Source organism: Eptesicus fuscus, chromosome 20, assembly GCF_027574615.1.
Source record: "Eptesicus fuscus isolate TK198812 chromosome 20, DD_ASM_mEF_20220401, whole genome shotgun sequence".
Taxonomy (NCBI): domain Eukaryota; kingdom Metazoa; phylum Chordata; class Mammalia; order Chiroptera; family Vespertilionidae; genus Eptesicus; species Eptesicus fuscus.
In genome coordinates this window covers 40,375,385-40,394,270 of record NC_072492.1, presented here as the reverse complement: position 1 = coordinate 40,394,270, position 18,886 = coordinate 40,375,385, and the positions used below count along the sequence as shown (strand labels likewise).

General features: G+C 40.3%; 1 protein-coding gene across 3 annotated transcripts in view; it reads right to left on the bottom strand.

The window, feature by feature from the left end:
• Positions 1 to 18,886, bottom strand: part of SPOP (speckle type BTB/POZ protein) — a 74,741-nt gene that overhangs the window by 8,881 nt on the left and 46,974 nt on the right. For all 3 annotated transcript variants that reach the window (XM_028128686.2, XM_008153726.3, XM_054709542.1), the window contains 5 exons: positions 11,079 to 11,222; positions 10,144 to 10,265; positions 8,186 to 8,337; positions 7,936 to 8,063; positions 334 to 511 (listed from right to left, as the gene is read on the bottom strand). In XM_028128686.2, the coding sequence (XP_027984487.1) occupies positions 334 to 511; positions 7,936 to 8,063; positions 8,186 to 8,337; positions 10,144 to 10,265; positions 11,079 to 11,156 (658 nt within the window). In that variant the 5' untranslated portion in view covers positions 11,157 to 11,222. The remainder of the gene's footprint in view (positions 1 to 333; positions 512 to 7,935; positions 8,064 to 8,185; positions 8,338 to 10,143; positions 10,266 to 11,078; positions 11,223 to 18,886) is intronic.

The following is an 18,886-nucleotide window of genomic DNA, read 5'->3' as shown; positions in this document are numbered from 1 at the left end:
GAATCCTCTCTGTTATATCCTAAGTCCCTGTCTAGGGACTAATACTTGATCCTAAGCAGTGTTTTGACATCTGTTCTCTAGGTGCAAAGGCATTCAATACATATCATCATCCATTCCTTGAAAATGGTGGTCTAAGTCCACTACAGAGAGGAAGAATAGAAGTACCATTTTTATGCAGAGTTGCCTTTTTGGTTATGACAACTAATATAAAAACATATTTAGTTGCAATTTTTTCCACTAGTTCAAAAGGCTGAAGTTATTCAAAAGGACATTATGCAGCCACTGGTTTGCCTTGTTTCACTAAAACAAATGCTCCCACGAATAGATACTAACCTGCTAAGATAGCTTTGTGAGCCTGGAATTCCTGGCCAGCAACACACAAACAACAGTCTGTGAACCGGGAATTCTCCCAAAGTCCTCCTAACTCATCTGCCAACCGGCATTCGGGAACCTTCACCATATTCATGGTATTCTGGCCAGAAATGTTGACGGAATCTTGCACCACGCTCACCTGTAAAGACAAGGAAACAGTCCAAAGCTTTTGTTATCAGGAATTTTCTTCCCAGCAGGAAGAGATGATTTTTACCTCATTCAGATACTAATGTTAGTCATATTCTCTTGAAACCAACTCCACAAATCAAGGCTTTATCCTCTGGATCAGGTAATTTTCAATCTATCACAATTATACTTAGTCTACACCATCTCAGGAAAATAGGGAGAGAGGCCCACACATCTCCTTCTCCTCCAACTTCTAATAAGCCTCACCTCCCCTTCCCTGAAAACCTGGGCAAAACCATCAGAGGGAAAAACTAAAAGAAACAAATGTTAAACCTTAAGTATTTACCTTATTCTGCCTTAAGGTTAAATACAAAGAACTCCTACAGAAACTACCATTTAAATTAAACTCTTTAGAGAGAAAAATCTAGTACACCTAAAAGCACTACACTTACTTTAGTTAGGTCTGGAACATGAAAATAAAATGCAACTTCCATAGGGCCTGGTAAGTAATTGGCACTTCCTTGCAAGCGTTAATTTAATGAACAGGACTAGGCTTGGAAGATCTTTCTGGTAGAGATAATTGTATGGGTATCCCACACCATTTATACCCTTACTCAGTCATTTGTGACAATGAAATACAAGATGGCTGGCTTCTGCTAGACTTGCACTCATAGCTTTGAAACGGAATGATGAGAACAGGTTTAAAGAGGGATCCAACTTGCCACATGGCTTCAGCAGCAGGTTTTAACCAGTTGAATTAACAGTTCAATATAGATTTAAAACAAAACAAGGTAACTTCTAGATAGGTCAATGAAAGTCAGGTAAGTTTGTTAGTATACCAAATACAAGAATTTATAAGTCATATAACATTACAAAATAAATTTAAGTTACCAAACTGAAGCAGATCAGTCTTTCGCCTAGCGATCACTGCTATACTTCATCTCCTACATCGTAATAGGTTAGAAACGTTAAAATCAAAGTAGAATTCATAAACCTTGAGAATCAGCTCCCCCATTTTGCTATTCTGATAAGTTCGTTGAGAAAGGCAGCTTAGGATCATCCTAAAGGACCCAAATTTCTTTTAACCTTCAAGACAGAAGTCATCCCTTAAATGCAGTCATAAACCCCGAGGCAAAGTTAATGCCCCATCCAAATGACCCGCAGTCCCTTCTGTGCAGGAGTGAGATATTTATTACCAGGTCAAGAAATTTATTCATTTGTTTAAAACGAGCTGTTATAGTCTTGAGCAATGAAGCAGCCAAGTTAATCAATTATGAATGTGCTTAGCATTAGCAGCACATTTATCAGAGCCAGATTATAACATTATTTTAATAGCCTGAGACCCAGCACAAACTACTGCTCAGATTCTCTCTTGTCCTGTGTAAGATCTCTAATTTGGGTCAGCCATTCTCTCATATTAACACTCTTATTTCTTTGATATAATATTAATATCAAAGTAGAAGATGCCTATTTCCAGTTATAGCTTAAAGATACCGCTGATTAATTTTTTTTTAAAAAAGGAAAAGACCAAGTAAATCCAACTTCCTCATAGAGAAAGGCAGGACTCTCCTGGGATGACCAATGAAGGGAATGAGAATACTTTTGGCACTAGGTCCTAGGCCTGAATTAAACCAGGCTCACAGGAGCCCAAAGTCATTAACACTTGATGGCAATTGACTAGTCTGAGTAAAACGAACTGGCAAGAGACAAAGTGAATTTCAAACTATGGTTACCACAGACCCTCTGCTGGTTAGATGCATGCTTGGTAATGAGTGGGGCACCCAAAACTGTGACTCCTCTTGCAGGGACAATTCCTCTCTCTAGACACAAATAGGAACGCAGCAGGAAGGAGAATGTACCTTTACTGTCTGAGCCAGACTTGTTCTGTAGATATATGGATGCCTGGAGTCTCCAGAGCTCTGAATGTCTGGCACCTCTTACCAACATTAAATACGCTTAATTAAAAATAAATTTTAAATGGCATTCACAAATGAGTCTTCAGAGCCCAAACTTTTAACTTAGAAAGGGATTGTTTTCCTCTGCAAATGATGCTGCTAAAATGAAACCATTTTGAGAAAAACTAAAGATTTTTTTAATGCCTATAAAGTTGACTATGGAGACTCATTCAGAATTACAGCTGCGAAGATGACGTGACTGTGACATTTATGCCGTCTTACAAATGACTGCATGAAAATGTCTCAGGAAGGCTGTATAACCCTCTAAATTTCAAGCTGTAAAAGGGCCTCACTTTTAAAGTCAATTACTTTTCTTAAAAAATAAAATTTCATAAAAGACTAAAGATTGTGCCAATTCTTGAATATTTTACTTAAACATAAAAAACAAAACCAATGGAAATATATTTTTTAACTTCTATATCATTAAAACAATTGAGGGGAGAAAAGACTCTGCATATAGACGGTTTATAGCAGCAGCACTGTTTCTAACCAAAAGACTAGCAACAACCTAAATGTCCATCAAGAAGAGAATAAATAAACTGTTGCATATTCACACAAATATTATACAGCAGTAAAAATGAATGAACTGCAGTTACATCCACAATATAAATTTTAGAAACATAATATAAAAAGAGCAAGTCCTAGATGACTACATACTTTCTGACACCAACTTTATAAAGCTCAAAGCCAATCAAATGTAAACAATATATTATTCAGACTACAAATAATAAATGAGGGGATGATAACACGTCGAAACCGGTTTGGCTCAGTGGATAGAGCGTCAGCCTGCGGACTCAAGGGTCCCAGGTTCGATTCCGGTCAAAGGGCATGTACCTTGGTTGCGGGCACATCTCCAGTAGGGGGTGTGCAGGAGGCAGCTGATCGATGTTTCTCTCTCATAGATGTTTCTAACTCTCTATCCCTCTCTCTTCCTCTCTGTAAGAAATCAATAAAATATATTTTTTAAAAAATGAGGGGATGATAACATATAAATCAAATAGTATATCCTGAGGGGGGAAGACAACAGGTTTAAGGAATAGGGGAGAAACATACAAGTTAATTCCAAGTTACTGCTGGGTTGGTTGTAGTTTACTACATTATCATACTTTATAACCTACTAGAGGCCCCGTGCACAAATTTGTGCACTGGTGGGGTCCTGGCTGGCTGGGGAAAGGGACCGTGGGTGGTTGGCAGGCTGGCCCCACCCCTGATTGGGGGCGGGGGGGCGATCAGGGGCAAGGCCGGCCAGGGGAGGATCTGTGGGCTGTTGGCCGGCTGGCCCCGCCCCCCTGGTCGAACTCCCAGTTAAACTCCCAGTTGAGGGGACAATTTGCATATTAGCCTTTTATTATATAGAATAATAATATTACATATTAAATCACCATTTTTGTAGGACAAAAACAATCAAATATTGGCATTTTGACACAGTTCAACTAAAATATCCAAATAATTCATTAATAAAAAGGAAAGAAATGAATAGATCCATGTAGGGAGTGTCTCTAGGGTCAAGCCTCGGGCTGACCTGTGGCAGGGCCACAAACAAGTCCCAGCCTGAAGGGCAGAGCTCTCCTAGCATTGTTAAGCCTGACCTTGTAGCCCTCCCTAATTCCTTCCCAAGTAGCTAATGGGCTGTGGGAGGTGCAGCATGTGTTGCCAAAACAAGAACATTTGTATACATGTTAATCTTATTATCAGACTATAAAATAAATGGCTCTGGGTCTCTGTCTCTCTATCAGAGGACAGCTGTCCCACCCGGTCCCAGCTTTTTCCTTCTATCTCTGTGTCTGTCTCTTTCTTTCATTTTCTCAATCTCCAGCTGCCCCTACTCAGGAACCAGACTACTCTCTAGCCCCGCTGGATTTGGAAAAGAAAGAAATATTTATAAATCCACACATTTAAATTTGGCAAAAATCATATTCCCAGGTTATGAAGGGATATTCTATATTTGAGAAGGAAAGAAATGTTTTAAGAGTTAAGTAGTATCTCCTGGCTTGCGTGGTTCAGTGGTTGAGCATCAACCTATCAACCAGGAGGTCACAGTTCGATTCCCAGTCAGGGCACATGTCTGGGTTGTGGCTTGATCCCCAGTGGGGGGCATGTAGGAGGCAGCTGATCAATGCATCTCTCTCATCATTGATGTTTCTCTCTCTCCCTCTTTCCTTTCCTCTCTGAAATCAATAAAAATATATATATTTTAAAAAGAGTTTAGTAGCATCTAGATATTTCATATTTCCTATGGTATTTCATATTTCAACTTTAATTGCAACATTACAAAGAAACACTGAAATCGTCTACCTATCAAAGGCATATACAATGAAGGTGGAATATGTGCATCTTTATTGCTAACAGCTACTTGTTTTCAATATAAGAAATGGAGAGAAGGGTCAACAGAAGCTAAAAGTAGATTTTCAAGTAGATTTTCCATGGTCCAAATTATTAAAAGTGTAAAGCTTTCATGATTCTGTTTCATTACCAAAATAAATACTCTGTTAAGAAAACCTGGTAAAGCCCATGTTTCCCTGGGTAAATGGCATTTAGCTCCACTTAGCATGGCACAGCAGCCTAGAGATAGAAAATGGAGAGCTGACACTAATTTGCTGCACAATGTTAGGAAAAAATTACCTGACCTCCCCAGGCACCGCTTCTCTCCCCAACAACATGAAATGAAGATAATAGAACTAGCCTAGCTCAAAGGATTGTGAAAAGAGACAATTCAAGGAATGCTTTGAAAATGCTTCCAAATACATTAGCTAAGCAATATCAACTTGGAAGGAATTGCCACATATCCTAATAGTCAGACAAAAACATCACTGAAAATTGAATGTGAACCCAGTGTGGCACATTATAAACAAGACCACCCATTCGGCATTTTCAGAGTTTGCAATCTAATTTCGTTTAAATATTCATTAACAGTAATATTACTAAAATAAAGCCCAAACATACAAATGTGTGATTCTTAGTCTTGCACCTTAGGATGAATTCCCTCCTGCAACCTCTGGGAATATCAAAAAATATTTTAAAATTAATGAAACTATACTTATTGCATCATGACAGGACAGACATGTGTCTGAGCCAAAGACTGAGTGAGGAATGGAACAGTGGAGTAGTCATAATCTAAATTTGTATGAGGGCATCAACTTCACAAAAGCCTCTAAATAATAACAAAATACTATCTAACCCAATAATAAATAAAATATGAATATGAACTAAAGAAAACTTGTGTGTATGTATATATATATATATATATGTGTGTGTGTGTGTGTGTGTGTGTGTGTGTGTGTGTGTGTGTGTGTGTATATATATATATATTTCCCCATTGATAAAAGGAAGCAACAGGTCAAAGGGATAGGACTTACACTGAACTTACACTGAAGAATAATCTAGCTTTGTAAAGCACTAAGAACTCAGATTAGCTGTATATATTTTTAAAACCCTCACATCCAACACACACCCCCACGCAACTGTCTTGCAATGCTGAATGCTACTAAGTCCACAGAGAGCCTTGGAACAGAAACGAGTCTCACTAGGCACAAGCCCAAGTATGATAAGTAACACTCAGCACCTGTGGCCAACAGAGAAGTGTGAGAAGAACAGATGGCATACCTGGTCCGATGGTAAGAAACTGATGGCATCAGCAGAACCCAGCAGACGTTTCCCTGTTCAACATCTCCTCACTTCCAAAGTGTCATCTCACTTCCCTTCTAAGTCAGTAAGGCAAATCTAAACTTAACCACAGGATTTCTCCTAAGAGAATTTTATATGGGGAAGCGAAGGGGGAGAGAGCGCCTCAGTCTTAACCACAGGATGAGAGGTTGCCAAGTGAGGGCAAGACAATTGGTCTCCAAATCAACAATGTCCATACGGAAGGTGGAGCAGATTTGGGGGGGGGAGAGGGTGGCATATGAGAAAAGGCTGGACCCACTGTGGACTTAAAAATAATGCAATAAAGGTCATGGCACTGCCTAAAATACCAGGTGCAATATTTAGAGGAGATATCTTTCTTCAGAGAACAGTTAAGATTGGCTTTCATTTCCAAGAGAAATTAGAATTTTCCACTATATTTAAATTTTTCTGAAATTTAGGTCTTTAAGATAGGTGAAGATTAAATTGATGGTCTGTTCATATAACATTTAACTTCATTCAAAACCACCTAATTGTATTCATTTCTTACTTGGGCAACTGAGTATGTAACTAGTTAGATTTACATGGAATTCAAATTTAATGTTTATCAGACAAAAAACAACTGCAACCATTTCTGTATTTACCTAGATGTCATCATGTTAGTATTTCCTTCTTTTATTTAGAAATTAAAAAGGAGATAAGGCAGCTATTACACAAACTGCATTTTACATATTCAGTGTGGTATCTTAATACTTCCAAAATTTCCTAACCACGAGGTACTATTCTGTGGAAATAATGAGCTGTGACTCAGAAAAGAAGCCAGCTACCACTGGCCAGTCCTCTTCTACAAAAGGGCAAGATTCCTAGGGGACACCTCCCCGGCTGCACAGGTGGTGACATGCTTTGGGACTGTCATTAACTCACAGTGCGCGCCTATTATTTGACAGAACAACTGTAGGGAACTTGCCTGCACCCTCCCCAGGAAAATACAGTGGTCATTCTCACCAAGCGCTGCTGCTCAGGAAGTGGCTTCTTGGCCATACAATGTATAGGAAACACTGCCATCTAAGTTGACTAGAGGTTTTATTCGTTTATCACACAGTGAGCTTATGAATATTTATAAATGTGTTGATAACAGCATGAAACAACTTCTTAGTATATACTCATTAAAGAAACCACTTTCCAACTCACTCTCAGTTTGGGAATTTTACTTCAAGACTTCTCTTGTAAACCTAAAAAAGGCTTTTAAGTTGTTGGTGAGAAGGACTTGCCTAGCAGACTACAGATAACTCTCAGCTATTATGAGTTAGAGAGCTTTATATAACCTTCACTCTAGAATAGAGGATTCTCACCTCCCTATTTCACAATTACTCTAGCAAGACAAACCAGAGACATTCAACTCCTGATAAGTCATCCAGTTCAAAGAGCAGAAAAGAAAAGTGATCTACAGTCAAACATATGTGGACTTCATACTCAAGGAGAAGCCATAAAGTTTAAGGAACAAATATACATATATATTTGCTGGCCATTCTCCTCAGCTTGAAGTAACAGTCCTTCCAAATGCTATCTGAAAAACCCCAAAAAGAAAAAGCCAGAATCCTGACCCAAGCAATTCAAAAATCATAAATACCAAGATTGAACACAATCTTTGTTTTTAAGAACAGTAACAAGTGGAAAGCTGAGACGCCCAACAACCTTGAAATCATGGCAGTTTTCAACCAGTCACATCAGTAACGTTTGTGCAACACCATTCCACTTGGGGGTTCTTCCCATTCTCCATCCCTGATACAATACAATTAAATCTGCCACTACTGATCAGGCCTGGGAACTGCTAGTCTCACAGTGGGGAAGAAGCACTCACCTCACAGAAGAGGGTAAGCTTGTCATCAGGGAGAAGCCCGTTGGCTTCATCCAAGAGAAAATCTCTACGGATGAATTTTTTGAATCCCCAGTCTTTGCCTTGCACAAACCTATATGCCCGTTGACTCTCTGAGATGAAAAAAAAGTTATATTTAGGGTTACTCAAAAAACCAGATCAAATCTACAACTTGTCAGTGTATGAAGTTTCTGGATGTGAAAATAAAGAATCGAACAAAGAAGAGAACATTTACCCATAGCTTTGGTTTCTTCTCCCTTGGCATTCAGGATGGAGAATTTGAATTTTGCCCGAACTTCACTCTTTGGACAGCTGACCAGTAATAGGTAAAGTGACAGGTAATCTTTGCTTTCTTCATCTAACCCTTTTGGGTTTACTCTCAAACACCTGCCCAAAACAGACAGGGGGGAAAATGTTGAAACATCCATGCTTATAGGCTGGTGAAGTGGTAGAACTAGAACATCAGAATCAAGAGAGGGAGATGTTTAAAATATAAACAAGCTCAGGTCCCATAACCAGGAAATTCTGATTTAGTAGAATGACTACTTTGGAGCCACTTTTTTAGAGCACCCTGAGTCAACTAGAATCTGACAACACATCTCTGCCTCTTTCCTCATAATCTCCCAAATCACTTTTACCCACTAAAATATTTTAAAAGTCAGGCTATTATAATCCTCAATCTCAGGAGAGGCAGCCCCTAATTTTGTTGGGACTGTGGTGAAACCATGAAAAAAATGTCAACAAGCCCTTAAATATCACCTTGGGAAAGAAAAAGTATTTGAGAGAAATATGTGAATAGAACCCAATCTTTTACAGATACTTTATCAATCTGGCAATAATATTATAAGATTAAAATAAAGGAGGCAGCACGGAGAGAGCACAGATAAAAGTAAACTCCCAGGGTATAGCTCCAAGCTATATAGTCAGAGATGCCAATCTGTTACCAATAAATCAAAACAAAATTCAGACAGAATTTAATAGGTTCAACTGAGTTAAGTTGTAAATGTCAGTTGAACTGCATGTGGTTCAGATACTGCTTCTACCAGATAGGCCATATGCATCCCTAAGGCCTTGCCAGTGTTATGACACCTCTCACAAACAGGTGGTTCAATCCAATGCCTCTCTAGGGAGGCATATGCCACTTATATCACTATACATTGTGTTAAAGATGTAGATTTAAATACGATGCCTATGAATAAGCATTCTCTCTCAACACTTAGTAGTACACTGCTTAATGTATATAGCCAACAAACACTAAATGGGGAGCTATTTAACTTCCAGTGGGTTATCAGAAGTCAAAACTGGTGGTTCACAGACATGTGTTCTGGTCTTTGCAGTGAGCACATGATTACATCCTTAACTGCCTGCTCCTCCTCAAGAGGACACTTGGTTTAGATGGGACTGACCCCCTTGCCACAGGGATTAATTGGTGGAACCCAGACCTAAACCAATCAGTATATGCATGATATATTCTTGGCCACACAGTTAGTTCAGAGGAAGTTCAAAGACTTCTCTTGGATGGTGGTGGGTTATGCCCATTACTAATGCAAGTCCTCCTTCAACCACAGGGAAATTAGACTTGAGATCTCCAACAGCATGGAGAGCAGGACAGAGCAGAGAGAAATGGGGGCCTTAATCTAAACACTGGGATGCTGGATTGAACTAAGCTTCAAAACCATCCTACACCCTGTGCATTCGTTACATAAGCAAATAAATCTTTATTTTTTAAAAATAGGCAATTTAAAAGTCAAGAGACAGTATGTTAAAATCTAGATTTCTTACTTTTCTTAAACAATCAGAAAGTATGGCAATAGTCAGCCCTTATTCACATATAGCTATAGTCAGCTGGATCTCAGTGACCACTGCCCCTTTTAGAAGGACAACTAGCTGGTTTGCCTAATAGTCAACACTTACACCAAATATGGATTATCTTTTACAACACTGGCCCTCTTTACTCATTTACATTACCCTACAGCCATTTGAACTTGCAGATTCCTGATATACTCATTAAATTAATTCAACAATTACATAGCAAGCACCTATGTGTATCAGGCACAGTCGTAGACACTGGGGAATTTTAAGTACAAAGTCCCTATTTCCAAGGACCTTACGTTCTAGTAAATCTCCCCATAAAACCAAGCAAAACAGGCAACTTTTAGAAAAAATTTTACAGCTAGATGTATTCCTCCTCACCATTTCAGTTTATCATTGGCTCCTGATGAAAAGGTTGAGCTTTTAATGACTTCACCCATTTCCTCCCGGCAAAAGCTAAAGTTATTGATGGTCCACATGTAGGAGAATTTCACTACCTTGATCTGTTGATAGAAAACCAGGAAGTAATTAAATAAGTGGGTGACCTAAAAAACAGGCTGAAGATCAGATCATTGTTTCCGCTCCCTCCCTCTACATGATCCCAGAGGAAGATAGCACTATTTGGCCAGCATGGAGGCTCAGCTTTTCTCTCACCCACATTTTAAAAATACATGTTTTTATAGACTTTAAGAAAGAGAAAGGAAGGGAGAGAAATAGAGATAGAAACATCGATGAGAGAAAAATATCAATCAGCTGCCTCCTGTATACCCCCATTGGGGATTGAGCCTGAAACCTGGGCATGTGCCCCATGAGCCACACCGGCAGGGCCCTCATCCACATTTTAAGAAATCTCACAGTGACCAACTGCTTTCATAACTTTCCTCAGCTTCTGAGAAATACTGAATGGAAAGTAGGAAAAACATGGACAGGGGTGGGAAAGCCATACCTACAATGAGCCTTTGTTCAGAGCAGTGTTTTGACAATCGAGATGTTGATGCCACTACCTGGGGTCGAAAATCTCAAACCTAGTTTCCTTTTGAGTTCCCCAACACAGGAACACACTTCCATCAAGGAGGATGTAAGTGGGTCTAATTTCAGAGTCCCCCCTTTTAATCTCCAGTGAAAGACCGTGGCCTAGGGTGTTGATTCCACTTGGAGAACCAAGGAATGGAAAGCTGACAAATATCTTATCTATCTACTGTTTGGCAGTTACATCCCTGAGAAAGCAGAAAACCCAATGCAGAAAGAAATCTTATTCCTTTCGCCCATCAAATCCTCCCTATATGCAAAGATTTACAGGGTGAAACATAACTTACCTGTGTGTAGCACCAGCTCTCAGCTACAGGGCCACTCGACATTTCTGCCGGAGGTGGAGGACTTGGAACCCTTGACATCGCCAGTTTGAAGGTTAAACAAGATTTCCAAAGTCAGAGGACAAAAATTTCTGTTTTCTTTTCACCCTGGTTGACACAAGAAGCAAAAGGATGTTTTAGATTAATGGCACATGATCCTACTATTTCTGTTTGACCTTCTAGTCTAGACAAAGACTGGAAACTTTGTCTCCTGCCTAAAATTCTCTACTCTTATTATTCAAATAGCTACTTAGAAGTCCGATCCCAAACTTAAGCGTTAACCTAGGAGAAGATCGCCTAATCTAATATAGTCTACTAATAACAATTACAGCACCCTATTTCAATCCTCTGCACAATACTTAACATTATCTTACTGAATGAATGTACTCAATAGGCATATGAAGTACATCTATGGAAAGGCTGCCTGAAGAGGAGACAGCACAGTGAACACCACACACACTATGCCACCAGCTCCTTCACCCGAGACACAAATACTCTACTCCTGAGGGGAAATGACCTCGTTACCTCGCTAACCACTGTCTCATCTTCTCTTATACTTCAGTAAAAACTAATGAAGAGTAGGTTTCTATTCCTCAACCCATTGCTAGCTGCTCTCTTGAAGGGCAACATTTACCCCTTTCTTACATGGGTTACTTTCTTTGCAGCAGAGATCTCTCCCCACTTATATACCCCATCACTATTCAATTTTCCAGATTCTTCTCCTTGCTCTTGCCCTCTCTGTTCTATGAACATTCTTCAATCTCTTTTGTTGGATATTCTTCCTCCACTAATGCTCCCCATGGTTTAATCCTCAGTCATTTTATCAATTTTCCCAACATTCTCTTTCATGGAAATTTTATCCATCCCAACAGTGTCAAATTTCTGCTTTTATAAAAATATTCCCCAAATCTCTCTAACTTTGACCTCTGTCATAAAACACAGACCATTTCAAATAACTGCTAAACATCTTAGCAGGGTGTCCCAGCAGTAAATCAAATTCAATTCAAAATTCTCCCCTCCAATGCCACTCAAAAAATGGGTGAATTAGGTTACAATTTTTAAAGTATTATAAACAAAGCCTAACTGAAAAAAAAAAAAGCTCCTTGCAATGCATGACAAAGAAATAATTTCATTAATATATGAGTTGGTATGTAAATTATTTCTATAAAATCATTAAGAAAAAGGCCATCTACCTTACAAAAATATCGTTAACAAAAAAAGAAAGGAAGGAAGGAAAGGAAGGAAGGAAGGAAGGAAGGAAGGAAGGAAGGAAGGAAGGAAGGAAGTCGCTCTAAAACATTTTACACATTTTACATCTATAAGACCTGCAGGAGGAAAAAAAATATATCAACCAAACCGTGTATAGGGATATGGGAACTCTCATACACTGTTGGTGGGAAAGTATATTTGGATGGGAATTTGGCCATATCTTGTGAAGTTGAGTATATGTGTACACCAAGGCTCAGCAACTCTACTTTTAACTGTAATAATGCACCAGAATAGTGGTTCTCAAATTTTAGTGTGTGTCAGAATCACCTAGTAAATTGGTTACTGAGCCTCACCCTCAGAGTTTCTGATTCAGAGGTTTGGAATGAGCCTCTAAATTTGCATTTCTAACAAAGTTCCCACATGATCCTGATATGCTGGTCCTGGAACCACATTTTGAGAATCACTGCCCTAGAGAAACTGCACATGGACACAAGAAGACATAGACTAGGGTATTCAATGTCGCATTGTTTATAACAATGAAAAAACTAGAAGCAAAATGAAAATCCATTCAAAGGAGATCTAAATTGGGATATATATATATATATATATATATATATATATCCTATATAATAAAAGAGAAACAGGAAATCGCTTGGGCAAAAATAAAAAGGATCCCAAATCAATTATATAGAAAAGATTCCTTTAACTTTTGGTCGAGAATATGTTTGTATATTTTCAGAAAACAACTCCAAGACCATGTGGATTCCTGCAACAGAGAGGAATTGACAGGTCTGCTCCAACCACGAAGACAAGAGGAGAAACAGTCCAGAGATGGAAGACGCTGACGACGCCTTGCCATGCTAGCAGTCAGCAGCTGTACGTCGCTGCAGGTTGCCTAGGACCAAACCAGAGAGGGTCGGACCTGCATTGCCACCATGTGCCCACCATCCAGAGATCATTGCTGACATGTACACATAAGGAACTGTTTGACATTGAAACGGGGACTAAGAACTGTTGGACATTGAAATTGGGACTCAAACATTTTTTGTTATTATATGCTTATTTCTAGTCTGCAGAGGCAAGATTTTTTAAAGGAAAGAAATGGGGAAAAAAATACAGAGGCAAAGAAGCATTGAACAGACTGTCAAACTTCAGCGGGAAGGCAGGAGAGGTTGCAGGGGGGGGGCACTGTAAAAGATCAACCGAAGGACTTGTATGCATGCATGTAAGTATAACCAATGGATACAAGACACTGAGGAAGGCGGGGGGGGGGGGGGGGGAGACAGGTGAGGGCATGTACTGGGGGGTAAGGGAGGCTTGGGGGAGGACAATGGGGGGAAAAAGGAGACATATGTACTACTATTTGTAATACTTCAAACAATAAAGATAAATAAATAAATAAATAAATATAAAAGAGAAACATGTAAATTGACCATACCTCCACTACGCTCACCAGCCAATCGGAGTGAGCATGCAAATTAACCCGACAAAGATGGCAGGCTAATTTGCATACACAGGCGCCGGGCGGAGAGCAGAGCGGGAGAGCCAGTGGAGAGTGGAGTGGCTTGGAGTACTTGGCTCCCCAAGCCACCAGACGGAGAGCAGAGAGGGAGAGCTGGCTGTTTGGAGGACTTGGCAGAGTGGGAGGCCGTGGGACAGAGACCAAGCAGGAAGGGAAAACCCAGAGTACAGGGAGCACCAGGAATTCTGGGAGTAGTAGTTCTGGTAGCAGTCCCAGGACCAGAAGCGGAAGCCCAGAGTGTGGGGAGCACCAGGAATGCTGGGAGTCGTAGTTCTGGTGGCAGGCGGATCTCCTAGACACTAGAGCAAAGTGTGCCTGGAGCAAGTTACTGTTGCGGTGGGGGATAGAGGGAAAGCAAAGGTGAGAGACATAAGTAAAATCAGAGTGTCTAGAAAAAATTAAAGGGAAGATATCCTAAAACTTCCAGGAAATCTCCACCAATGAAGCAAAGAAAAAAAAGCCTCTATTATTCTGTGAGCAACAAACCAAACTGGGTTGGGGTCTCAAGACAATTCACTCATATGATTGCAAAGACAGACAGAAACTCCCGGATTGGAGAGGGCTCCCCTGAGGGCTTCCAGATTGGAGAGGGTGCAGGTCGGGCTGAGAGACCCACCCCCATGTGCACGAATCTTCATGCACCGGGCCCCTAGTATATATGTATGTATGTATGCCTAAGTGACTGAAACGACTGGTCGCTATGATGCACACTTACCACCAGGGGGCAGATGCTCAATGCAGGGGCTTCCCCCTGGTGGTCAGTGTGCTCCCACAGCCAACCTCCCCCAGCTGGCCAACCTCCTGTGGTCCCTCCTTTGGCCCCTTTCTCAGGGCGGCCGAGGGCCAGTTCCCTCCTCAGAGCTGGTGGCAAACCTCCCATGCCCTGTCCCTCCCCCTGGCTGGCAGGCCCCAATCAGCCCGCTGCCCACCCACCACAGTGGTGGCACGGTGGCAAGGGAAGGAGGGGGGGGGAGGGGGAGAACCACATGGTGGTGGGGCACCGACAATGGCAGCGGCGCATCTGGCGACCATTGCCTCCTCTCTGACCGGGCCCTGATCAGCCTGGCCCCAATCGGCCCTGATTGCTAGCCAGGCCTAGGGACCCCACCCATGCATGAATTTCATGCACTAGGCCTCTAGTTTCCATATAGTGGAAAACTATATTTTAGAATTAAAATTAATTAACTAGTTCTACAGCACCATGAGATCAAACACAATGCTAATAAAAAAACAACAACTTTTGTAATGCTATCTATGTATAGTACATTATTTATACAAATTTAAGATGATATATTATCTACAGGTGTATGCACACAGAAGTTAAAAAGACAAGCTATGCATCAGAGTCATGATGGGACACCAAGGGAGAACAACGAGGCTGGGGAAATAAGACATTTCAAGTTGATCTCTCATATATCTTTTAAAATAAGGATGACCTGAGGCAAATACGACAATACAAATGACTATTAAATTTGGGATGATAACTACTTGAATGTGTATTATTCTTTGTACTGTTCTGTTTTACTTTAAAAAATATATTGTATTAATTGTAGGAATAAAGTAAGGATTTGTTCCATTATATCACACACTATCTGGTTTATAACACCCAAGGAAGAAATTTCTTTCCTAAATACTGGTTTGTTTTTAACTATGGACAGACAATATGAATCTTACTAAAGGCACAGCGCATGAAATTTGTGCATGGGGGGGGTCCCCTCAGCCCAACTTGCACCCTCTCCAATCCAGGACCACTGGCTCCTAATCGCTCACCTGCCTGCCTGCCTGGTTGCCCCTAACTACCCCCCCCCCCCGCCAGCCTGGTCACCCCTCATTGCCCCCCGTGCTGGCCTGATTACTCCTCACAGTCCCCCCCTGCCGGCCTGGTCGCCCCACGCAGCCTGCTTGTTCAGTTGTTTGGTTGTCCCTCACTAACCCCCCCTGCCAGCCTGGTCATAGGCAGCCATCTTGTGAGGGTGTGAGGGTTAATTTGCATATTACCTCTTTATTATATAGGATTATGTTGTCCTCTTTGTTTGGCTATTAAGAAGCCCTGAGACGCCCTGGCCGGTTTGGCTCAGTGGATAGATCGTCAGCCTGCGGACTGAAAGGTGCCAGGTTCGATTCAGGTCAAGGGCACATGCCCGGGTTGTGGGCTCGGTCCCCAGTGTGGGGCATGCAGGAGGCAGCCAATCAATGATTCTCTCTCATCATTGATGTTTCTATCTCCCTCTTCCTTCCTCTCTGAAATCAATAAAAATATTAAAAAAAAAAAAGAAGCCCTGAGACAAATCTGTGACCTATCTTTTGAAACTATAGGTTTTTCTATATGATATAGTCTATACAGATTCAAATGCTCAATCTATAATAGCTTTATTATTTACTTAACATTGTTATTCCCCTTACTATAATTCCTTCAACTGATTATTCTTTTCTATTATGTTAAGTGTTTTTGGAAACTGCCTCAAAACATTTGGAGAAATAGGTGTAAATGAATTACAAAAAAAGAATCACTCAACTCATACATAGTCACTGACACTTATATAATAACTAGAGGCCCAATGCACGAAAATTCATGCAAGAGTAGGCCTTCCTTCCCCCAGCTGCCGGCACCGGCTTCCCTCCAGCACCCAGGACCTGGGTTACTTCCCTCCTCTGGCCGCCCTCAGGCACCCAGGACCGGGCTGGCTTCCCTCTGGCCCTAGCTTCATCAGGAAGGACGTCTGGAATGACATCCAGTCTAATTAGCATATTACCCTTTTATTATTATAGAAGATCATGGAGAGGGAGTAATTACCCTCACAGAGTAATACCATTGGTCTGACCAGAGTCCCCACTGGTTTTAAACACTATTCTACAGTCATTTACAACTAAAGCATCCCATATAATCAGAGATGGAGTTAACAATCTTAAACATGATGTGCTATTTCACTTAAGCTAGCAAACTAAGCACTGCATTGGCATTTGAGCTTCCTTGGCTGGTGCAATTCCTGATTCCATGAAAACATCAAAAAAAGAGAACAAATGCTACACTGGATCACCTATGATCAAAGTAGGCTTGCACTTGAGGGAAAACACATTCTCACAGAACTGTCTGTCTAGCAATGAGTAAATCACCATAAAGCAGTTTTACAAATCCCAGTCACCATTACTGCCAGCAGAGGCCAGAATAAAATTTCAAAATCTTAAAAGATGTGAAATTTACGTGTTAGTTAAGAGCATAGAATTTGGCTCTGGAGGTGTGGGGTGCAGGCTCAGCTCTATCCTGAGCAATCATAACATACTAATTTGAGTTTATCTTAAAGTTTTAAAAATACTTCAAATTTATCTAATAATTAATAACTTAAGAATTCTCTAGGTCTAAGAAAAGAACAAATTTAAAAACCTGTTTATTTTAATGGCTTAATTGTTGCTATTGAACCATAGTCCATTATTACAACCAGAAGAAAAAATACTACTTTAGTCTTGGCCATTTTTTTTTCTTTTTTGCTTCTCACTCATTTTGTAGCCAAGTCTTTTATTGTTGTTGTGTGCTTTTTAATAATATCACCTTTCTTCCAATTTTTAAAAAATGTCCAACCTGGTAGCTAAAAGAACTGCAGAATCAGCCTTAGATTCTGAGGAGCTCTACCACACAACCTGCTGAGAGGGAAATTGACTAGGATAGCACAAGTCTAATTAATTTCACTCATAGCAGGCACCATGGGCGAAGTGTTGATCAGCAAAGCAGCCTGGTGTTACATGAACTCTCTAGCACTTTACGCCAACCTCGGCAGATACCCAGCAGAAAAACAATTTTAGAAAAGAGGAGGTCTATTTGAGGGTCATGGTTTGAGAACCTGTGTAGGAGACAACTAGCACCAAAATATATTGTTCCCGGCTTCAAACAAGTTAGGACAAACTGTCAAGTTCTCAAATGAGAAATTTATTCTCCAAAGCTTAGCAAAACTTCCCAGTATGTTGACAACTCTGAGGCTGAACATATCTGTTAAATACCACCACTTATTTTTCTGTTCACTCTATTAAATCCTGACCTGTGAGGTTACACCTCTTCTGAGTAGACCAAGAAATATACTTAAAATACCTGTCAACTGTAACACTGCTCAAATTCCAATGAAGGTAATATCAGATAGCAACTAATAACAATCTCTAACAGAATGTTTCCTAGCAGATATTATGATGCAGATACTTTCACTGAACCTACACAGTGCACTTCTTTTCTGCCTTCTTTTACACTTAGGAACACTTCTGTGGCCTCTAGTAGACTTTAAGTTCCTTAAAAGGAACTTGCAACTATTCCTTGTATCCCCTTCACCACCTAGCAGCCTGCCTGGAACAAGGCATTCAGCAAAAATACTTTGATGGCTGAAACATTTATCCAATTGCATTCAAGTCCATTAACTTTTCTGTTTGTTTCTTTCACATATCTCTAAAAGAGCCCTTTGAACAGTGCTGAGTATATTAGATTTGCAATGTAATGAAAATAATTAATTTGTTCTTTTGAATGAGTTATAAACAAAGCCAAAAACTCCTAGCCTGGCACTCTCCAGTTTCAGCCCTGGGAAAGTGAATTTTTCATCCAGTATTAAGTATATCTTCATTCTACATGGAGAAAAAGATTGGCTATAATTTCTTTCATTCTGAAGACAAAAATCAGTAATTTGAACTAAACTCTTACATAACCAGGATTCTTTCAGGATACAACAGGGGGAAGTGTTGCAATAGTTTAACCTGCAGTATACACAGAGCTAGGCTAGCAGAGTCTCTGATAAGTGTTACATAGACAATTTATACAGTTATTTTTATCTTTCTTTTATTCTCTACAAGCATTCTTCCATCTTCAATCTAATATAATCATTCAAAGAATTTTTTTTAACCAACAACTAAAACAGGCATAATCCACACATGATATCTATGCATTAGCCTTCTATCCATCAGCCTTAAGATTACAGGAATAAGCCGAAACTGGTTTGGCTCAGTGGATAGAGCGTCGGCCTGCGGACTGAAGGGTCCCAGGGTTCGATTCCGGTCAAGGGCATGTACC